The sequence below is a fragment of the Cherax quadricarinatus genome, chromosome 52, assembly GCF_038502225.1.
Source record: "Cherax quadricarinatus isolate ZL_2023a chromosome 52, ASM3850222v1, whole genome shotgun sequence".
In the NCBI taxonomy this organism is placed as follows: Eukaryota; Metazoa; Arthropoda; class Malacostraca; order Decapoda; family Parastacidae; genus Cherax; species Cherax quadricarinatus.
The window spans coordinates 11,838,187-11,863,270 of NC_091343.1; the positions used below are offsets into that span (position 1 = coordinate 11,838,187).

Genomic DNA, 25,084 nt, shown 5'->3' on the forward strand with positions numbered 1-25,084 from the left:
TGTGTGTGTGTGTGTGTGTGTGTGTGTGTGTGTGTGTGTGTGTGTGTGTGTGTGTGTGTGTGTGTGTGTGTGTGTGTGTGTGTGTGTGTGTGTGTGTGTGTGTGTGTGTGTGTGTATGTGTGCATGTATGTGCTGTCTCGAATTCCTGCGATTTTCGTTTTAAATTCTTATAAAAGTGTGGTTTCCAGCGCAGCAGAACAATGAAGCTGCTTCCTGACGTCAGTCGTAGTATTAATGACCTTGTAAGAATCGCGTCTCTCTCTCTCATTCTCTCTACCAAGAGGTCACTCACTTGCCTCACAGATAACAGGTACCCCTGTGTCTTGTCTAGTTTTGTGTTTGTGTGTGTGTGTGTGTGTGTGTGTGTGTGTGTGTGTGTGTGTTTGTGTCTGTCTGTCTGTCTGTCTGTCTGTGTTTGTGTGCGTGAGAGCTCTCACCTACTTGCAATACAGGGGTCGATTCACAGCTCTTGGCCCTGTGTTTTAACTAGCAGTTACAGGGGTTCGTTCCCCCCTTGCCTTGTGGATCTAATAAACTCATTCAAATTTTTAAAGCTGCCTATGAAGCCTGAGATCACCAGATCTTCATCCAATACATTCCGCTCTCTGATTACCCAGAGGCTGAAGAAATACTTCCTGGCATCTTTGTAGCTCATCTGTGTTTTCAACTTCCGTCTATTCCCTTTTACACCTTTCTCCCTCCACGCAAGTAGCTTATCACTGTCCAGCCTATGATAGCCTCTAAGTATTTTGTCTGTTATTATCATGTGCCTTCTGGTTTCTATGTTCTTTATTGTCGTCACTTTCAGTTCTTAAGTCTCTTCTCATAGCTCATTTTCCTTAGCTCCGGGACTAGTCTTGTTACTAACCTCTGCACTTTCTCCAAATTCTCGAAATTCTGTTTCACTATCTACACAGCCAGATTCAAGATCTGGGTTCTGGCTGCGTAAATAAAGTACTGCGTACTTTGATGCAGGTTCTAATCCTGCTGTGGCCTGAGAGAATGTTTATAAATAATTTCGCCCGTTTACGAATTGTTAAGCATTCCAAACTCTTTTTCGAAGTTCACTGCCTGTGTCAGGAGTTGATGATTCTGTTTTGTATGTGGGTTCCAGGCTGAGGCGAGGCATACCTGGAGGAACCTGACATATGTCGTTTAAAGTCCTTGTCATGAATGAATCTTTAAGATTTCTGAAAGCCAATCTTAGTCTTGCCAAAAGCACATTCATTCCATAGATTATGTCGATGATATGCACCTTGTTACCCCCTGTCCTTGTCTCTTGTTACTGTGTTAGATGCCGTCTCACAGTCAAGTAATATGCAGCCTACCTTCCCTGTCTGTCTTGCCTTATGTCTAGTTAATTTGTCACTGAGACGTCGTCTAGCTCATGGGTCCCCAACCTGCGGCCCGCGGGCCGCATGTGGCCCGCGGGCCACATGTGGCCCTTCCAGGGAAGGATGTGGCCCTCACATGAAATTATAAATTCACTTTTATGTAGGTTCCACACTCAACAATTACAAAATAATATGGTTATCATTCATAAAAATTACCAAAATTACAAAATATGACCCTGTTGATAAATTAGACACATGTGCAACTCTTGGGTATCTTTATTGAGGAAACGTTTCGCCACTCAGTGGCTTCATCAGTCCATACGTAGGAGAAACTTGAAGAACAGGAGGACAATGAGGTAATCAGTCCCTCAACCTTGAGTCGATGTGTTCAGTCCATCAATTCTATTCAAGATTGATGGACTGAACACATCGACTCAAGGTTGAGGGTCTGATTACGTCATTCTCCTCCTGTTCTTCAAGTTTCTCCTACGTATGGACTGATGAAGCTACTGTGTGGCGAAACGTTTCCTCAATAAAGATACCCAAGAGTTGCACATGTGTCTAATTTATCAACATGTCGGTTCTCTGAACCATTCATCTACAAAATATGACCCTATTTTAAATTTACCTTTTCAATTTGGCCCTTTTATATTAAAAGGTCGGGTCTACTGGTCTAACTCGTATCTAATTTTCGGGTTATTTGAAAAACGTCACACCCACGTCTCTGCAACTTTTTCTTGAAAATACTCAATTTTTTCTCCCCCTTCCCCACCACCACGAGAATCATAATAACTTTTTTCTTCGGCACTTTCACATTTAACCACTCACCATGTACCAAGTACTTAAAGAAATGTGTATCAGCATACCTTCTAAAAATCATCCACGGTGTGACTTGATCAAGTGACCTTTGTGAGTCTCCTTCATTAAGCATCGGGTAAAGGCAAGCAAAAGTAGTCTGAAAGCCAGCGAAAGCTGTCGAAGACGTAAAAACCTGTAGGTGTGTGTGTGTGTGTGTGTGTGTGTGTGTGTGTGTGTGTGTGGTGTTGGTGTCTTGGTGAGACTGACTTCCTCACCTCCCGGCCTCTCAGTGCCGTCTCTGACACCGCTCAGGTGAGTATGTTAGTGTCTTTCGTCTTGTCGGGCAACCCAGCAGCCAAAGATATTAAAGTTATACATTAAATCCGTGTGGGTTTTCCAACGTAAGCAGTAATGAAGGCTTGATTCTCCGTTCTCTAATTGTCACGTTATGTGAAAAATGGTATGATGATACCGACAAGAAATGGAAAGACACTTATTACAGGAAAAACGTTTCGCCACTAGTGGCAAAACGTTTCCTCTAATAAATGTCCTGAACTGCACTTAAGTGCCCTTTTCCTTGCCTAATTGTACTCAACTAATGTACAACCAAAGGTATCAAACATGTTTTAAATTGCCTAAGAGTATTTATTAGTGTGTCGATATCGGGGTGAAGGACTCTTTAACTAAGTAACTGGAGCCTCCCATTACCCGGGCGCTGAGTGCTCCCGCGGGTTCATTCCTTCCCAGTCACTCTAACACTTGTACATAATATGACAAATATACGCCTGTTTTTGAATACTTTATGTATGAGTAACAGTAGCTGCTGTATTATGAACATACATGAACAACAGCAGCAGCTATATTATTCGATAAATTAGACATGTGTGCAACTCTTGGGGATCTTTATTGAGGAAACGTTTCGCCACACAGTGGCTTCATCAGTCCATACAAAGGAGAAACGCGAAGAGCATGAGGAGAATGAGGTAATCGTCCCTCAACCTTGAGTCGGTGTGGTCAGTCCATCAATCTTGAATAGAATACAGGATATGAGCAGAGAAGTGGCTCATATACCGTAGGCAGGAGAGGTGCAGCAGTCGTAGGTGGGGTCACATTTGTCCATTGTGGAAGTAGATCGTGCCCAAGGGTTAGGTAAGCGAAGAATTCCCAAGTAATAAGATCCCAAGAAGTTGCTGTGTCTGACAGGATTGTAGATGAATGGTTCAGAGAACCGACATGTTGATAAATTAGACACATGTGCAACTCCCCAAGAGTGACACATGTGTCTAATTTATCAATATGTCGGTTCTCTGAACCATTCGTCTACAAGCTATATTATTCGTTGTAACATAACTACCGAAGTGGGTACTTGCAAGGCCAGGTACACAAACGCCTCAGACCCAGACATTGAAATGACTATTAACATTTACAAAATGTCAATTTTTTTGCTGTTACAAGCAAATTTAACATTGTCCCTGGGAATTCCTGGTACACTATTTTCTTTAGTACGTTACCTTGACATGTCACAAGATGTCTTTACATATGCTGTAAGACAGCTTACTATCCAGTAGCCCTCGAAAAGTGGGTATTATAGCAAGATAGTCACACACTGGAGAGTGCACTAGCCACTAAGATAGTCACACACTGGAGAGTGCATCAGCCACGGAGATAGTCACACACTGGAGAGTGCATCAGCCACGGAGATAGTCACACACTGGAGGATGCATCAGCCACTGAGATAGTCACACACTCGAGAATGCGAGAGTGCATCAGCCACTGAGATAGTCACACACTGGAGGATGCATCAGCCACTGAGATAGTCACACACTGGAGAGTGCATCAGCCACTGAGATAGTCACACACTGGAGAGTGCATCAGCCACTGAGATAGCCACACACTGGAGAGTGCATCAGCCACTGAGATAGTCACACACTCGAGAATGCGAGAGTGCATCAGCCACTGAGATAGTCACACACTGGAGAGTGCATCAGCAACTAAGATAGTCACACACTGGAGAGTGCATCAGCCACTGAGATAGTCACACACTGGAGAGTGCATCAGCCACTGAGATAGTCACACACTGGAGAGTGCATCAGCAACTAAGATAGTCACACACTGGAGAGTGCATCAGCCACTGAGATAGTCACACACTGGAGAGTGCATCAGCAACTAAGATAGTCACACACTGGAGAGTGCATCAGCCACTAAGATAGTCACACACTGGAGAGTGCATCAGCCACTAAGATAGTCACACAATGGAGAGTGCATCAGCCACTGAGATAGTCACACACTGGAGAGTGCATCAGCAACTAAGATAGTCACACACTGGAGAGTGCATCAGCCACTAAGATAGTCACACACTGGAGAATGCATCAGCCACTGAGATAGTCACACACTGGAGAATGCATCAGCCACTAAGATAGTCACACACTGGAGAGTGCATCAGCAACTAAGATAGTCACACACTGGAGAGTGCATCAGCCACTAAGATAGTCACACACTGGAGAGTGCATCAGCCACTAAGATAGTCACACAATGGAGAGTGCATCAGCCACTGAGATAGTCACACACTGGAGAGTGCATCAGCCACTAAGATAGTCACACACTGGAGAATGCATCAGCCACTGAGATAGTCACACACTGGAGAGTGCATCAGCCACTGAGATAGTCACACACTGGAGAGTGCACCATCCACTAAGATAGTCACACACTGGAGGATGCATCAGCCACTGAGATAGTCACACACTGGAGAGTGCATCAGCCACTGAGATAGTCACACACTGGAGAGTGCATCAGCCACTGAGATAGTCACACACTGGAGAGTGCATCAGCCACTAAGATAGTCACACACTGGAGAGTGCATCAGTCACTAAGATAGTCACACACACTGGAGAGTGCATCAGCCACTAAGATAGTCACACACTGGAGAGTGCATCAGCCACTAAGATAGTCACACACTGGAGAGTGCATCAGCCACTAAGATGGTCACACACTGGAGAGTGCATCAGCCACTGAGATAGTCACACACTGGAGAGAGCATCAGCCACTAAGATAGTCACACACTGGAGAGTGCATCAGCCACTAAGATAGTCACACACTGGAGAGTGCATCAGCCACTAAGATAGTCACACACTGGAGAGTGCATCAGCCACTAAGATAGTCACACACTGGAGAGTGCATCAGCCACTAAGATAGTCACACACTGGAGAGTGCATCAGCCACTAAGATAGTCACACACTGGAGAGTGCATCAGCCACTGAGATAGTCACACACTGGAGAGTGCATCAGCCACTAAGATAGTCACACACTGGAGAGTGCATCAGCCACTGAGATAGTCACACACTGGAGGATGCATCAGCCACTAAGATAGTCACACACTGGAGAGTGCATCAGCTTCTAGCTCGTTTAGATCTTTACTATTAATGTCATGAGAAAGCGCTAAGCCCGGACGAGCCACGCAGTGTCTGAGAAACTGGGAGGTAATTAGCTTTGATCCAATCCCTCGGATCAGCAGCTCTTCACCGGCATTAAAGGCACACTCCTTGAAAGCAAAAACGCTATAGAAGAGTAGAATTGATTTTGAGAACATGTAAAAGTGAATATATATAAATAAATATATATATATATATATATATATATATATATATATATATATATATATATATATAAATATATATATATAAATATATATATATATATATATATACATATATATATAAATATATATATATAAGTAGTCGATTTTTCCTCTGGGGGGTCTCCTCCGGAAAAGGCCTTCCTCTGGGAGGTCTCCTCCGGTTTGGGCCTTCCTCTGGGAGGTCTCTTCCGGTTTGGGCCTTCCACTGAGCGAGGTAACCGGTCTAGGACCAGGAGCTGGAGGGTCACCTTTTCACACCTATGTGCTAATGACCATGACCTCGCCCTCGAGACTACCTCACCCTTGACCCCCCAATACCCCCACTCCCCACAACCCCCCGCCTCGCGACCCCACCATCGCGCCGCGCGCCCGCGCACCCGCGCGCCCCGCCCCGCCGCCCCGCGCGCCCCGCCCCACCCCGCGCGCCCGCCGCGCCCCTTCGCGCCTTCTGCTGCGCCTTCTGCAGCGTCGTCCGGATCGCCCACGCGCCTCGAATTTTTTTTTTTTCTTATGATCTCCTTGGATCCAGGTTTTTGGATTCCCCCCCCCCCTATGGGGTTTTCGAATTTTTTTTTGAATTTCATTTTCTTGTGCTCTCCATCTCCTCGGATCAAGTTTTTTGGATCCCCCCTATGGGGTTCTCAATATCAAAGTCTCCACTTCCTCGGATCCCCCTCCCACTTTCACCCCCCAACCCCAAAAATTTCTCGATATCAAAGTCTCCACTTCCTCGGATCAAATTTTTAAGGTTCCCCCTCCCACTTTCACCCACCCCCCACCTCAAATTTTTCTCGATAATACCATGACTCCATCTCCTCGGATCAAGTTTTTTGGGTACCCCTCCTTTCACCCCCATCCCCAAACAATTTCTCGAAATCAAATTCTCCATCTCCTTGGATCAAGTTTTTTTTGGGTACCCCTCCTTTCACCCCCCATCCCCAAAAAATTTCTCAATATCAAAGTCTCCACTTCCGCGGATCACCCTCCCACTTTCACCCCCCCCCCCCATCCCCAAAAAATTTCTCGACAATACCATGACTCCATCTCCTCGGATCAAGTTTTTTGGATCCCCCCTATGGGGTTTTCGAAATTCCTCGGATCAAGTTTTTTGGATTACCCCTCCCACTTTCACCCCAATTTTTCTCGACAATACCATGACTCCATCTCCTCAGATCAAATTTTTAGGGTTCCCCCTCCCACTTTCACCCCCCCCAATCCCAAAAATTTCTCGATAATACAAGTTTTTGGATTCCCCCCCTATGGGGGTTTTGAATTTCTTATGATCACCTTGGATCAAATTTTTGGATTACCCCTCCCACTTTCACCCACCCCCCAACCTCAAATTTTTCTCGATAATACCAAGTTTTTGGATTCCCTCCTATGGGGTTTTCGAAATTCCTCGGATCAAAGTTTTTGGAATCCCCCCTCTGGGGGTAAGCATTCAAAATAGACTCCTCCTATGGGGGCATGCTTACTACAGGTCTAAACATCTTCCCCTTATTATTTTAAAATGAACTAAAAGTTTCCGCTCATTAAGTCAAATGAACTAAAAGTTTCCTCTCATTAAATTAAATGAACTAAAAAAAGCGTTTACTCGGCGGTCAGTGACGTCACGCGCACACAGGTTGAATCAGGTCGCCCCCTATGTCAGTGACGTCACGTGATGACCGCGCACACAGGTTGAATCTTGTCTACCCTTTTACCCACCCTCCCAAACCCTCACACTCCAACCAACACCTCACAATTTTCACTCATAACCCCCAATTTTTCTCGTTTTAACCCTTTTAGTTCATTAAAGTTAATAAGGGGGCACATGCATCAGAAAGTCACCACATCGCTTACATCCACTTTCGTTAAATTCACTACTCACAATTTTACATATTACGAAGTTAAATACGCACTTTTACTTTGAACATCTTCAAAACACTCTCATAAATCATTTGAATACTCACAAAAAATACCTTTATACATTTCCAAACAACACTGAAATACTCCAAAAAACATCATTCGAACACCCCCAAATCACCTCTGAATACTCCCAGAACACCTTCATAAATACTCTTGCACATCATTTGAACACCTTCATAAGTACTCTCATAATCATTTGTACACCTTCAAAAAACACCTTTGAATACTCACATAAACACCCCTGAACACCTTCAAAACACCTTTGAATATCGTTTTTAAACTAATTTCATCACAACCCACTTATATCATCTTTTTTTCGGTAACTCTAATTCGACTACACTACCCTCATCAATTACCAACAAATTTTACTCGTTTTAACTAATGTCATCACTGTAACCAAGATTTTCACAAAAAAAAAAAACTCTATGACACCTAACACACACGCACACACACACCCCACAACACCCACAATTTTTCTCGTTTTAACCCTTTTAGTTCATTAAAGTTAATAAGGGGACACAGTACATCAGAAAGTCACAACAACAACATCCACAACCCACAATTTTTTCTCGTTTTAGCCCTTTTAGTTCATTAAAGTTAATAAGGGGACACACTACATCAGAAAAAGTCCCAACAACAACCCACTTATAACATCTTTTTTCGGTATCTCTAGTTCGACAACAACACCCACATCCCACAACACCCACGAACATTTCCAAAACACTATTTGAGTACTCCCAATTACACCACTGATTACTACTAAAACACCACTGAATTCAATCAAAACACCCTTCAACACCTTCAAACACCCTTGAACACCTTCAAAACACTCTTGAACACCTTCAAAATCACCTTTGAACATTTCCAATCAACACTGAAACACTTCCAAAAAACACAATTTGAGTACTCCCAATTACACCACTGAATACTACTAAAACACCGCTGAATTCAATCAAAACACCCTTCAACACCTTCAAAACACCTTTGAACACCTTCAAAACACCTTTGACACCTTCAAAAACACCTTTGAACATTTCCAATCAACACTGAAACACTTCCAAAAAAACACAATTTGAGTACTCCCAATTACACCACTGAATACTACTAAAACACCGCTGAATTCAATCAAAACACCCTTCAACACTTTCAAAACACCTTTGAACACCTTTGAACACCTTCAAAAAAACATTTGAACACACTCAAAACACCTTTGAACACCTTTGAACATTTCCAAACAACACTGAAACACTTCCAAAAACACCATTTGAGTACTCCCAAATACACCACTGAATACTAAAACACCACTGAATACACTCAAAACACCACCAAAATCACCATAAACTTAGATCAACACCCACATCCCACAACACCCACAACCCACAACACCCACAATTTTTTTCTCGTTTTATCTAATTTCATCAGAAAGTCACAACACCCACACCCCCCATTTTTTTTTTTCGTTTTAACCCTTTTAGTTCATTAAAGTTAATAAGGGGACACACTACATCAGAAAAAGTCCCAACAACAACCCACTTATAACATTTTTTTTTCGGTATCTCTAGTTCGACAACAACACCCACATCCCACAACACCCATGAACATTTCCAAAACACTATTTGAGTACTCCCAATTACACCACTGATTACTACTAAAACACCGCTGAATTCAATCAAAACACCCTTCAACACCTTCAAACACCCTTGAACACCTTCAAAACACTCTTGAACACTTTTCAAAAACACCTTTGAACATTTCCAATCAACACTGAAACACTTCCAAAAACACCATTTGAGTACTCCCAATTACACCACTGATTACTACTAAAACACCGCTGAATTCAATCAAAACACCCTTCAACACCTTCAAACACCCTTGAACACACTCAAAACACCCTTCAACACCTTCAAAACACCTTTGAACACCTTCAAAACACCTTTGAACACATTCAAAACACTCTCATAATCATTTGAACACACTCAAAACACCTTTGAATAACCTCAAAACACCTTCGAACACCTTCAAAACACCCTTGAACACCCTTGATCACCTTCAAAAAAAACAACATTTGAACACACTCAAAACACCTTTGAACACCTTTGAACATTTCCAAACAACACTGAAACACTTCCAAAAACACCATTTGAGTACTCCCAAATACACCACTGAATACTAAAACACCACTGAATACACTCAAAACACCACCAAAATCACCATAAACTAAGATCAACACCCACATCCCACAACACCCACAACCCACAACACCCACAATTTTTTCTCGTTTTATCTAATTTCATCAGAAAGTCACAACACCCACACCCCCCATTTTTTTTCTCGTTTTAACCCTTTTAGTTCATTAAAGTTAATAAGGGGCCACACTACATCAGAAAAAGTCACAAAAACAACCCACTTATAACGTCTTTTCGGTATCTCTAGTTCGACAACAACACCCACATCCCACATCACCCACATCCCACATCCCCCACACACACACACAGACACACACACACACACATCCCTAACCTAGCCTAACCTAACCTAACTTATCCTAACCTAACCTAACCTAACCTAACCTAACCTAACCTAACCTAACTTATCCTAACCTAGCCTAACCTAACCTAACCTTACCTAAATTATCCTAACCTAACCTAACCTAGCCTAACCTAACCTAACTTAACCTAACCTAACCTAACCTAACCGTACCTACCCTAACCTAACCTTACCTAACCTAACCTAGCCTAACCTAACCTAACCTAACTTAACCTAACCCAACCTAACCTAACCTAACCTAGCCTAACCTAACTTAACCTAACCTAACCTAACCTACCCTAACCTAACCTAACCTAACCTATCTTAACCTTACCTAACCTAACCTAGCCGAACCTATCCTAACCTAACCTAAAATATATTGGAACACTTCCAAAATACATTAGAGTACTCCAGAATTACTTTGAACGACTCCATTTTTGGATATTTCCAAATTAGTTTTGAAAACTTTATCGTAAAATCGAACATTATTTTCTTGTTGGTAAAACACACTCAATGGTAGAAATATTTACTCGATTTCCGAATAGAAGCACTGTCCTCGCTCTGAGAGACTCATTGTGGGTCACCCCAACACATGGTGTAATGCGCTTCACACCCAAGGTAGAACATAACACCTGCGTCAACTCAGGACAGACAGGCGCCATGTAATGCGGGTAACATCCAAGGTAGAAAATCATCTCTTTCCAGACCAACTGTCTATCCTAACCTAACCTAACCTAACCTAATTCCTAACCTAACCTAACCTCACCTAACCGAACCTAACCTAACTCCATCAATCACCTCTATCCTAACCTAACCTAACCTAACCTAACCCAACCTAACTCCATCAAACACCTCTATCCTAACCTAACCTAACCTATCCTAACCTAACCTAACTCCATCAAACACCTCGAATACTACCTAACTTAACCTAACCTAACCTTACCTAACCTACCGAACCTAACCTAACCTAACCTAACCTATCCTAACCTGTCCCAACCTAACCTAACCTAACCTATCCTAACCTAACCTAACCTAACTTATCCTAAGCTAACCTAACCTAACTTATCCTAACCTAACCTATCCTAACCTAACCTAAACACTGACTAACTTTGAACCAACTCTGAACACCACTGATCTTCTTCAAAAAATGCTCTGCACATCATTTGAACACCTTCAAAAAAAAAACACCATCAAACACCTCCGAATACTCCCAAAAAAACACTACTGATTACTACCAAATCACCACTGAATACTACCAATCACCGTCAAAATCACCAGAAACTAAGTTTAACATCACCATCTAACATCCTTTTTATAGAAATCCCCTCAAATCACTATAACCAAGAACTCCCTCCCCATTTGGCGCATAAAAAAAAAAGCATGAACACAAACCTAATACGCAAACACTTAGTACATGATCACCATCAACTGAAAACATATCTTATACACACACATAATATAAGACAATCACCAACTACAATCACCCATGTTCACTTACCTCAAAATCACTAATATCACAGAAAACAATCATTTTTATAAACATTTCACACACACACACACACACAAAAAAAAAATCATATTTGACAATATCTAAGCGCACTCACCTCACTACCACCAACACACGATGTCTCACCTCACAGGACCGACGAGCTCACCTCCAGTGACGTCACACTCCCATTGTGTTACTTGGTGGTTGGTAACATCACACCTAACCCCCCTTGTTTCAACCTGTTGTACCCTACATTATCTAAGAACACTATATCCAAGACGATTACCAGATTTTATGATCCCCAACACCAAGATCACAGAAAACACACATTTTTATAATTATTCACACAAAAATCACGATCACCAATTCCATATCATGTTTACCGTCATCTATCAACACTAATCACCAAGATCACCAAAAAATCTAAGATCATGCATCTCAAAACTACTATGATCACTGAAAACACTTATTTTTTAAACATTCGCACAAAAATAAGACATACACAAAAATACCACAACACTTCCACCAACATCTATAACATAACATGAGCACTATAACATATCACTATCACAAAAAAAAATAATACACAAACACCCACATATTATACATTTCAATTGGAAATTTAAGACATGAGACATACACACCAAATCTAAGACATTCACCTCCAACTAAGACATACACATCACCCTTAAAACTTCCTTCCTTATTCATTCCGCATATCTCCTAGAGCTGTTTTAACCCCGACGGTTCCATCACGACGTAGGAGCCAGAGGAACCATCACCACTCCAACACCACCTACTACACTCTGGCTCCTACGTCGTGGTGGAACCGTCGGGGTTAAAACAGCTCTAGGAGATATGCGGACTGAATAAGGAAGGAAGTTTTAAGGGTGATGTGTATGTCTTAGTTGGAGGTGAATGTCTTAGATTTGGTGTGTATGTCTCATGTCTTAAATTTCCAATTGAAATGTATAATATGTGGGTGTTTGTGTATTATTTTTTTTGTGATAGTGATATGTTATAGTGCTCATGTTATGTTATAGATGTTGGTGGAAGTGTTGTGGTATTTTTGTGTATGTCTTATTTTTGTGCGAATGTTTAAAAAATAAGTGTTTTCAGTGATCATAGTAGTTTTGAGATGCATGATCTTAGATTTTTTGGTGATCTTGGTGATTAGTGTTGATAGATGACGGTAAACATGATATGGAATTGGTGATCGTGATTTTTGTGTGAATAATTATAAAAATGTGTGTTTTCTGTGATCTTGGTGTTGGGGATCATAAAATCTGGTAATCGTCTTGGATATAGTGTTCTTAGATAATGTAGGGTACAACAGGTTGAAACAAGGGGGGTTAGGTGTGATGTTACCAACCACCAAGTAACACAATGGGAGTGTGACGTCACTGGAGGTGAGCTCGTCGGTCCTGTGAGGTGAGACATCGTGTGTTGGTGGTAGTGAGGTGAGTGCGCTTAGATATTGTCAAATATGATTTTTTTTTTGTGTGTGTGTGTGTGTGTGAAATGTTTATAAAAATGATTGTTTTCTGTGATATTAGTGATTTTGAGGTAAGTGAACATGGGTGATTGTAGTTGGTGATTGTCTTATATTATGTGTGTGTATAAGATATGTTTTCAGTTGATGGTGATCATGTACTAAGTGTTTGCGTATTAGGTTTGTGTTCATGCTTTTTTTTTTATGCGCCAAATGGGGAGGGAGTTCTTGGTTATAGTGATTTGAGGGGATTTCTATAAAAAGGATGTTAGATGGTGATGTTAAACTTAGTTTCTGGTGATTTTGACGGTGATTGGTAGTATTCAGTGGTGATTTGGTAGTAATCAGTAGTGTTTTTTTTGGGAGTATTCGGAGGTGTTTGATGGTGTTTTTTTTTTGAAGGTGTTCAAATGATGTGCAGAGCATTTTTTGAAGAAGATCAGTGGTGTTCAGAGTTGGTTCAAAGTTAGTCAGTGTTTAGGTTAGGTTAGGATAGGTTAGGTTAGGATAAGTTAGGTTAGGTTAGCTTAGGATAAGTTAGGTTAGGTTAGGTTAGGATAGGTTAGGTTAGGTTAGGTTGGGACAGGTTAGGATAGGTTAGGTTAGGTTAGGTTAGGTTCGGTAGGTTAGGTAAGGTTAGGTTAGGTTAAGTTAGGTAGTATTCGAGGTGTTTGATGGAGTTAGGTTAGGTTAGGATAGGTTAGGTTAGGTTAGGATAGAGGTGTTTGATGGAGTTAGGTTGGGTTAGGTTAGGTTAGGTTAGGTTAGGATAGAGGTGATTGATGGAGTTAGGTTAGGTTCGGTTAGGTGAGGTTAGGTTAGGTTAGGAATTAGGTTAGGTTAGGTTAGGTTAGGATAGACAGTTGGTCTGGAAAGAGATGATTTTCTACCTTGGATGTTACCCGCATTACATGGCGCCTGTCTGTCCTGAGTTGACGCAGGTGTTATGTTCTACCTTGGGTGTGAAGCGCATTACACCATGTGTTGGGGTGACCCACAATGAGTCTCTCAGAGCGAGGACAGTGCTTCTATTCGGAAATCGAGTAAATATTTCTACCATTGAGTGTGTTTTACCAACAAGAAAATAATGTTCGATTTTACGATAAAGTTTTCAAAACTAATTTGGAAATATCCAAAAAATGGAGTCGTTCAAAGTAATTCTGGAGTACTCTAATGTATTTTGGAAGTGTTCCAATATATTTTAGGTTAGGTTAGGATAGGTTCGGCTAGGTTAGGTTAGGTAAGGTTAAGATAGGTTAGGTTAGGTTAGGTTAGGGTAGGTTAGGTTAGGTTAGGTTAAGTTAGGTTAGGCTAGGTTAGGTTAGGTTAGGTTGGGTTAGGTTAAGTTAGGTTAGGTTAGGTTAGGCTAGGTTAGGTTAGGTAAGGTTAGGTTAGGGTAGGTTCGGTTAGGTTAGGTTAGGTTAAGTTAGGTTAGGTTAGGCTAGGTTAGGTTAGGTTAGGATAATTTAGGTAAGGTTAGGTTAGGTTAGGCTAGGTTAGGATAAGTTAGGTTAGGTTAGGTTAGGTTAGGTTAGGTTAGGTTAGGTTAGGATAAGTTAGGTTAGGTTAGGCTAGGTTAGGGATGTGTGTGTGTGTGTGTGTCTGTGTGTGTGGGGGATGTGGGATGTGGGTGATGTGGGATGTGGGTGTTGTTGTCGAACTAGAGATACCGAAAAGACGTTATAAGTGGGTTGTTTTTGTGACTTTTTCTGATGTAGTGTGGCCCCTTATTAACTTTAATGAACTAAAGGGGTTAAAACGAGAAAAAAATGGGGGGGGGGGTGTTGTGACTTTCTGATGAAATTAGATAAAACGAGAAAAAATTGTGGGTGTTGTGGGTTGTGGGTGTTGTGGGATGTGGGTGTTGATCTTAGTTTATGGTGATTTTGGTGGTGTTTTGAGTGTATTCAGTGGTGTTTTAGTATTCAGTGGTGTATTTGGGAGTACTCAAATGGTGTTTTTGGAAGTGTTTCAGTGTTGTTTGGAAATGTTCAAAGGTGTTCAAAGGTGTTTTGAGTGTGTTCAAATGTTGTTTTTTTTGAAGGTGATCAAGGGTGTTCAAGGGTGTTTTGAAGGTGTTCGAAGGTGTTTTGAGGTTATTCAAAGGTGTTTTGAGTGTGTTCAAATGATTATGAGAGTGTTTTGAATGTGTTCAAAGGTGTTTTGAAGGTGTTCAAAGGTGTTTTGAAGGTGTTGAAGGGTGTTTTGAGTGTGTTCAAGGGTGTTTGAAGGTGTTGAAGGGTGTTTTGATTGAATTCAGCGGTGTTTTAGTAGTAATCAGTGGTGTAATTGGGAGTACTCAAATGGTGTTTTTGGAAGTGTTTCAGTGTTGATTGGAAATGTTCAAAGGTGTTTTTGAAAAGTGTTCAAGAGTGTTTTGAAGGTGTTCAAGGGTGTTTGAAGGTGTTGAAGGGTGTTTTGATTGAATTCAGGGGTGTTTTAGTAGTAATCAGTGGTGTAATTGGGAGTACTCAAATAGTGTTTTGGAAATGTTCATGGGTGTTGTGGGATGTGGGTGTTGTGGGTGTTGTTGTCGAACTAGAGATACCGAAAAAAAAATGTTATAAGTGGGTTGTTGTTGGGACTTTTTCTGATGTAGTGTGTCCCCTTATTAACTTTAATGAACTAAAAGGGTTAAAACGAGAAAAAAATGGGGGGTGTGGGTGTTGTGACTTTCTGATGAAATTAGATAAAACGAGAAAAAAATGTGGGTGTTGTGGGTTGTGGGTGTTGTGGGATGTGGGTGTTGATCTTAGTTTATGGTGATTTTGGTGGTGTTTTGAGTGTATTCAGTGGTGTTTTAGTATTCAGTGGTGTATTTGGGAGTACTCAAATGGTGTTTTTGGAAGTGTTTCAGTGTTGTTTGGAAATGTTCAAAGGTGTTCAAAGGTGTTTTGAGTGTGTTCAAATGTTGTTTTTTTGAAGGTGTTCAAAGGTGTTCAAAGGTGTTTTGAAGGTGTTGAAGGGTGTTTTTATTGAATTCAGCGGTGTTTTAGTAGTATTCAGTGGTGTAATTGGGAGTACTCAAATTGTGTTTTTTTGGAAGTGTTTCAGTGTTGATTGGAAATGTTCAAAGGTGTTTTTGAAGGTGTCAAAGGTGTTTTTGAAGGTGTTCAAAGGTGTTTTGAAGGTGTTGAAGGGTGTTTTGATTGAATTCAGCGGTGTTTTAGTAGTATTCAGTGGTGTAATTGGGAGTACTCAAATTGTGTTTTTTGGAAGTGTTTCAGTGTTGATTGGAAATGTTCAAAGGTGTTTTTGAAAAGTGTTCAAGAGTGTTTTGAAGGTGTTCAAGGGTGTTTGAAGGTGTTGAAGGGTGTTTTTGATTGAATTCAGTGGTGTTTTAGTAGTAATCAGTGGTGTAATTGGGAGTACTCAAATAGTGTTTTGGAAATGTTCGTGGGTGTTGTGGGATGTGGGTGTTGTTGTCGAACTAGAGATACCGAAAAAAGATGTTATAAGTGGGTTGTTGTTGGGACTTTTTCTGATGTAGTGTGTCCCCTTATTAACTTTAATGAACTAAAAGGGTTAAAACGAGAAAAATTGTGGGTGTTGTGGGGTGTGTGTGTGCGTGTGTGTTAGGTGTCATAGAGTTTTTTTTTTTTTTTGTGAAAATCTTGGTTACAGTGATGACATTAGTTAAAACGTGTAAAATTTGTTGGTAATTGATGAGGGTAGTGTAGTCGAATTAGAGTTACCGAAAAAAGATGATGTAAGTGGGTTGTGGTGAAATTAGTTTAAAACGATATTCAAAGGTGTTTTGAAGGTGTTCAAGGGTGTTTATGTGAGTATTCAAATGATTATGAGAGTACTTTGGGGGTGTTCAAAGTAAAGTGTTTGAGTTAGTTTTTGTGACTTTTTTCTGATGTATTGTGTCCCCTTAATAACTTTAATGAACTAAAAGGGTAAAAACGAGAAAATGCCTAGTCTGGAGACTGAGGGATGAGTTGTAATTTAATGAAAGTGCAGATAAATTAGAGATGTAAAATCTTATTTGGGAGTACTCAAATAGTGTTTTGGAAATGTTCAAAGGTGTTTTGAGTGTGTTCAAATGTTGTTTTTGAAGGTGTTCAAGGGTGTTTTGAAGGTGTTCAAGGGTGTTTTGAAGGTGTTCAAAGGTGTTTTGAGGTTATTCAAAGGTGTTTTGAGTGTGTTCAAATGATTATGAGAGTGCTTTGAAGGTGTTTTGAAGGTGTTCAAGGGTGTTTATGTGAGTATTCAAAGGTGTTTTTTGAAGGTGTACAAATGATTATGAGAGTACTTATGAAGGTGTTCAAATGATGTGCAAGAGTATTTATGAAGGTGTTCTGGGAGTATTCAGAGGTGATTTGGGGGTGTTCGAATGATGTTTTTTGGAGTATTTCAGTGTTGTTTGGAAATGTATAAAGGTATTTTTTGTGAGTATTCAAATAATTTATGAGAGTGTTTTGAAGATGTTCAAAGTAAAAGTGCGTAATTTAACTTCGTAATATGTAAAATTGTGAGTAGTGAATTTAACGAAAGTGGATGCGGTGACTTTCTGATGCATGTGTCCCCTTATTAACTTTAATGAACTAAAAGGGTTAAAACGAGAAAAATTGGGGGTTATGAGTGAAAATTGTGAGGTGTTGGTTGGAGTGTGAGGGTTTGGGAGGGTGGGTAAAAGGGTAGACAAGATTCAACCTGTGTGCGCGGTCATCACGTGACGTCACTGACATAGGGGGCGACCTGATTCAACCTGTGTGCGCGTGACGTCACTGACCGTCGAGTAAACGCTTTTTTTAGTTCATTTAACTTAATGAGAGGAAACTTTTAGTTCATTTGACTTAATGAGCGGAAACTTTTAGTTCATTTTAAAATAATAAGGGGAAGATGTTTAGACCTGTAGTAAGCATGCCCCCATAGGAGGAGTTCATTTGAATGCTTACCCCCAGAGGGGGGATTCCAAAAACTTTGATCCGAGGAATTTCGAAAACCCCATAGGAGGGAATCCAAAAACTTGGTATTATCGAGAAAAATTTGAGGTTGGGGGGTGGGTGAAAGTGGGAGGGGTAATCCAAAAATTTGATCCAAGGTGATCATAAGAAATTCAAAACCCCCATAGGGGGGGAATCCAAAAACTTGTATTATCGAGAAATTTTTGGGATTGGGGGGGTGAAAGTGGGAGGGGGAACCTTAAAAATTTGATCTGAGGAGATGGAGTCATGGTATTGTCGAGAAAATTTGGGGTGAAAGTGGGAGGGGTAATCCAAAAATTTGATCCAAGGAGATGGAGAATTTCGAAAACCCCATAGGGGGGATCCAAAAAACTTGATCCGAGGAGATGGAGTCATGGTATTGTCGAGAAAATTTGGGGTGAAAGGAGGGGTACCCAAAAAAAAACTTGATCCAAGGAGATGGAGAATTTGATATTGAGAACCCCATAGGGGGGAGTATCCAAAACTTGTATTATCGAGAAAATTTGGGGATGGGGGTGAAAGGAGGGGTACCCAAAAAATTTGATCTGAGGAGATGGAGAATTTCGAAAAACCCCATAGGGGGGAATCCAAAAACCTTGATCCGAGGAGATGGAGAGCACAAGAAAAACCCGAGGAGATGGAGAATTTCGAAAAACCCCATAGGGGGGAATCCAAAAACCTTGATCCGAGGAGATCATAAGAAAAAAAAAATTCGAGGCGCGGGGGCGATCCGGACGACGCTGCAGAAGGCGCAGCAGAAGGCGCGGGCGGGCGCGCGGGCGGGCGCGCGGGCGGGGCGGGGCGCGCGGGCGGGCGCGCGGGCGGGCGCGCGGGCGCGCGGCGCGATGGTGGGGTCGCGAGGCGGGGGGTCGTGGGGGTGGGGGTATTGGTTGGGGGGGTCAAGGGTGAGGTAGTCTCGAGGGCGAGGTCATGGTCAAAACCGGAAGTAACACCTAGGTGTGAAAAGGTGACCCTCCAGCTGCTGGTCCTAGACCGGATACACCGCTCAGTGGAAGGCCTAGACCGGAAGGGACGCTCCAGTGAAAGGCCCTAAACCGGAAGGGACCCCCCAGAAGAAAAGTTGACTACTTATATATATATATACATATATACATATATATATATATACATATATACATATATATATATATATATACATATATACATATATATATATATATATACATATACATATATACATATATATATATATATATACATATACATATATACATATATATATATATATATATAGAACTTGCGATCTTGGCTTAAATAGCAACGCTCATCTTGCCATATAGGACAAGTGAAAATTTGTGTATGCAGTAATTTAGCCAAAATCATTCTGAACCTAACGAAAAAAATATATTTCACTGTGTTTGTTTAGTATTAAATTACTGTAAACAAATCTAAAATATATTTAGTTGGGTTAGGCTAAAATAAATTGTTCTTGCTATAATAAGGTTAGGTAAGTATTCTAAGATTCTTTTGGTGCAAAATTAAAAATTTTTACATCAATATTAATGAAAAAATATATCTTTAAACATATAAAAGAAAATTTCAGAAAGGACTTAAATTTAAATGAGTTCTTGCTAATTGGCCAGTTTTATATATTCGGCACGACATATATATATATATATATATATATATATATATATATATATATATATATATATATATATATATATATATATATATATATATATATATATATATATATATATATATATATATATATATATATATATATATATATATATATATATATATATATATATATATATATATATATATATATTCCAGCTAAAACGCTCCCCTAAACTAATCTGCTTGGACTTCATACTCATTTCTGCAACACTGGAAGCTCCTGATGATGTGTTGATTGCAACACGAAAGGCCTAGAACTATTAGTCAACTCCTCCTGTGGTTGATTTGCATATATTTACAGTACTCACACGCTGGCCGTCTCCCACTGAGGTAGAGTGACCAGAAAAAGAAACTATTTCATCGTTTACACTGTCACCGTCTTGCAGAGACGACCATTAAGATATTTGGTTTTGTAATCAACGTTAAGACGTAATTTTCACCTGTTTTAGATTTACGTTAATGTGTGAACGTGTGTTCCTACAGACAATGACTGGAGTCATCATCCTTCTGCTGGCCCTGGCGGCGCCAAACATGGCTGGTGGGGGCTTCGGAGGCGGCTTCGGAGGACCAGGTGGAGGTTATGGAGGAGGCGGTTATGGTGGAGGAGGTTTTGGAGGTGGGGTTTATAGAGGTGGCGGTTTTGGAAGTGGAGGCTATGGCGGTAGTGGTGGATTTGGAGGCGGCGGCTTCGGAGGTGGCGGCTTCGGAGGTGGTGGCTTTGGAGGTGGCGGCTTCGGAGGAGGTGGCTTCGGAGGCGGTGGCTTTGGAGGAGGTGGCTTCGGAGGTCGTGGCTTTGGAGGAGGTGGCGTCAGAGGAGAAGGTTCGGGAGTCCGCGCCGAAGTCTGTGAACCACAAGTGATCCTTAAGACCCACTACAAAACCAAGCTTAATGAGGTACGTTGTCCCCAGAGAGCGTAGTTGCCATACTAGTTTTGTGTTGTAGGGTGCCAGTGTCCGTGCCTGCCATGCTAGCTTTGTGTTGCAGGGTACCAGTGACCGTGCCTGCCATACTAGCTTTGTGTTGCAGGGTACCAGTGACCGTGCCTGCCATGCTAGCTTTGTGTTGCAGGGTACCAGTGACCGTGCCTGCCATACTAGCTTTGTGTTGCAGGGTACCAGTGACCGTGCTTGCCATGCTAGCTTTGTGTTGCAGGGTGCCAATGACGGTGCCTGCCATGCTAGCTGTGTGTTGCAGGGTACCAGTGATGCACCAGGAAACAGCGGTGTTACAGAAAACCATTCGTGGTACCTTCTTATACTGACTCAGTACCCACGACAAGGCAATGTGTACCACCGGGAGGTCGTGTAGTAGCGTGTATGTGTGTGTGTGTGTGTGTGTGTGTGTGTGTGTGTGTGTGTGTGTGTGTGTGTGTGTGTGTGTGTGTGTGTGTGTGTGTGTGTGTGTGTTTATGAATGCTTTTTGTAAGTACATTCATAAATTAGAGAAGTTGCAGAGGTTGGTGGATGAATTTGGTAGGGTATGCAAAAGAAGAAAATTAAAAGTGAATACAGGAAAGAGTAAGGTTATGAGGATAACAAAAAGACTAGGTGATGAAAGATTGGATATCAGATTGGAGGGAGAGAGTATGGAGGAGGTGAATGTATTCAGATATTTGGGAGTGGACGTGTCAGCGGATGGGTCTATGAAAGATGAGGTGAATCATAGAATTGATGAGGGGAAAAGGGTGAGCGGTGCACTTAGGAGTCTGTGGAGACAAAGAACTTTGTCCTTGGAGGCAAAGAGGGGAATGTATGAGAGTATAGTTTTACCAACGCTCTTATATGGGTGTGAAGCATGGGTGATGAATGTTGCAGCGAGGAGAAGGCTGGAGGCAGTGGAGATGTCATGTCTGAGGGCAATGTGTGGTGTGAATATAATGCAGAGAATTCGTAGTTTGGAAGTTAGGAGGAGGTGCGGGATTACCAAAACTGTTGTCCAGAGGGCTGAGGAAGGGTTGTTGAGGTGGTTCGGACATGTAGAGAGAATGGAGCGAAACAGAATGACTTCAAGAGTGTATCAGTCTGTAGTGGAAGGAAGGCGGGGTAGGGGTCGGCCTAGGAAAGGTTGGAGGGAGGGGGTAAAGGAGGTTTTGTGTGCTAGGGGCTTGGACTTCCAGCAGGCATGCGTGAGCGTGTTTGATAGGAGTGAATGGAGACAAATGGTTTTTAATACTTGACGTGCTGTTGGAGTGTGAGCAAAGTAACATTTATGAAGGGGTTCAGGGAAACCGGCAGGCCGGACTTGAGTCCTGAAGATGGGAAGTACAGTGCCTGCACTCTGAAGGAGGGGTGTTAATGTTGCAGTTTAAAAACTGTAGTGTAAAGCACCCTTCTGGCAAGACAGTGATGGAGTGAATGATGGTGAAAGTTTTTCTTTTTTTCGGGCCACCCTGCCTTGGTGGGAATCGGCCAGTGTGATAATAACAAAAATAAAAAAATATTCATAAATTATCACACACACTCTTGCAGGTACACAAAATATTAATTCAATTTAAAAACATCTGGTTTCTGATAATGGAATCATTTCAACGCTCTTATCAGGTCTCTATTATTTGCATTATAAATTTCCTTCGTAGCGAAATGATTGTAACATATCTATGCTTGAATTATATTCGTAAAAAAAACTTAGGAGTTTATAGAATCATTAGATCTTTGGTCTCGGGTTAGCGAGGTAATACCTAATAACACTGTATTACTACGGCGACAGGTACCTGTGTTGAAAACAGTGCTGAGTAAGAAGCTGGTACTGCAGCCGTACACTGAATATCTGTACAGCACTATCTACAAGGAGAACACTTTGTACCTCACCAAGACGGAATTTGTCACCAACACCGACTACGTCACCAGGGTTTGTATTGTAGTAGGAGTGTCTTATGTGGAGATAATGGGTGACAAGAGGAGTAATTGTAACAGTACTTGAAGTTATAGTAACAACAGACGTAGCAGTAGCCACAGTAGCAACAGCAGAAGCAATAGTAGCAGCAGTAGTAATAGCAGCAGCTGCAGTTTTAGTAGAAACAGTAGTAGTGGTAGTAGCTACAGTTGTAGTAGTAGTAGTAACAGCTGGAGCAGAAGTAATAGTAGTCGTTTTAACAAAATTATTAGTTGTCGTATCAGTAGCAGTGACAGTAGTTTTAACCGTAATAGTAGTACCAGTAATAGTAGCAGAAGTTGAATTTAATCAGACAAACGCACACACACACACACACACACACACACACACACACACACACACACACACACACACACATACCAACACATACAAACGCATACAAACACACACATGCACGCATCTAACCCTTTAAACTGGACTTAAAGAAAGACAACGTTTCGGTAGTCCACGAGGCCATTTTCAAGTACCGGATTGAATCGTTATCTTGTATTTCTAATTTTTACCTTATTTATGAACGACTCTAGCTAATGTATTGTAACCTTTAATCTTCTTTCCGACTCTTGTTCAGGTAACCCACAAGCGCTTCACGGAGACTCTCTCGAAGGTGTTGTACTACCCTGAGTACGCCACCTCCACGTACTCGGTGACACAATACCAACCGGTTCACTTAACCAACAACGTGTACACCACGGAGATCTCACCGTACGCCGTCACCAGCACTCAGGTGGAGACCGTCTACGACACCATCACCAAGGAAACAGTTATTACCCACAAGAGCGAAGTTCCCGTGGCCAGCACTTACGTACTTACCAAGACTTCCACTAAGTACCATAACATTGTGGTCACAGCCACCAAGCTTCCCTACGATGACCCCAAGCCAAACATTGTCCTCTTCACTAGCAAGATTATTAAACAGCAGCCCTCGTATTTCACCAGCACATTCGTGCACACTCACTACGTCACCACCACCAACATACTGAAAGTCCCATATTATGTGACGCAGACAGTGGCGAAGTATTGTGGCCCTTATGACTACGGGTACTCTAAAAAGCAAGTTTCCCTCCCAGGCAGCGGCAATGCTTAGTTTTGGCGCAGCTGTGAACTGTTTCTCAGGCAATGGGGTGTACGAGGGCCAGTACTTGCCCACACTCTGAGCGTCATACATACTCAGTGAATAAGTTTAGTATTGTCCACTTTTAAGAGTAATACTGGAAGAATTTACTCGTATTAGCTGCAGCGTCTGGCGAGGCACACGGGTCTCCAGTCTCACTCAGTCTTCTTAGTACTGTATATATAACAAAAGACCAGTCCATGGGATACTCAAGCTATGGGGGGAACTAAGATTTCGATTATTTTTTATATATCCAATATATTTTTTGCTACTGTTTGTTTAATAATTTCTAAGGATTTTTGTCTGAAAGGTTTCAGAACATTTTTAAAGTTAGTTATCTGTGTGTGTGTGTGTGTGTGTGTGTGTGTGTGTGTGTGTGTGTGTGTGTGTGTGTGTGTGTGTGTGTGTGTGTGTGTGTGTGTGTGTGTTAATAAAATAATAATACATTAATAGACTAATGCGTGACACATTAATGAGTTACAATACATTTTGCGTGAAGTCGTTGCCTGGACTATATTTCTGGCACCCCCCCCCCCAGCACCATAACATTCTCCCGTCATTCAACTATCACTCCCCCCAGCACCATAACATTCTCCCGTCATTCAACTATCACTCCCCCCAGCACCATAACATTCTCCCGTCATTCAACTATCACTCCCCCAGCACCATAACATTCTCCCGTCATTCAACTATCACTCCCCCCAGCACCATAACATTCTCCCGTCATTCAACTATCACTCCCCCCAGCACCATAACATTCTCCCGTCATTCAACTATCACTCCCCCCAGCACCATAACATTCTCCCGTCATTCAACTATCACTCCCCCCAGCACCATAACATTCTCCCATCATTCAACTATCACTCCCCCCAGCACCATAACATTCTCCCATCATTCAACTATCACTCCCCCAGCACCATAACATTCTCCCATCATTCAACTATCACTCCCCCCAGCACCATAACATTCTCCCATCATTCAACTATCACTCCCCAGCACCATAACATTCTCCCGTCATTCAAATATCACTCCCCCAGCACCATAACATTCTCCCATCATTCAACTATCACTCCCCCAAGCACCATAACATTCTCCCGTCATTCAACTATCACTCCCCAGCACCATAACATTCTCCCATCATTCAACTATCACTCCCCCAAGCACCATAACATTCTCCCGTCATTCAACTATCACTCCCCCCAGCACCATAACATTCTCCCGTCATTCAACTATCACTCCCCCAGCACCATAACATTCTCCCGTCATTCAACTATCACTCCCCAGCACCATAACATTCTCCCGTCATTCAACTATCACT

General features: G+C 41.7%; 1 protein-coding gene across 1 annotated transcript; it reads left to right on the forward strand.

Annotated features, from left to right (window-relative positions):
* Window positions 1–2,413: 2,413 nt before the first annotated feature.
* Window positions 2,414–24,187, forward strand: LOC128696819 (uncharacterized). The gene is made up of 4 exons (XM_070095984.1): window positions 2,414–2,444; window positions 20,246–20,656; window positions 22,470–22,610; window positions 23,224–24,187. Exons 2-4 carry the CDS (start codon window positions 20,249–20,251, stop codon window positions 23,737–23,739), a joined length of 1,065 nt encoding a protein of 354 aa, XP_069952085.1. The 5' UTR covers window positions 2,414–2,444; window positions 20,246–20,248; the 3' UTR covers window positions 23,740–24,187.
* The last annotated feature ends 897 nt before the right edge of the window (window positions 24,188–25,084 follow it).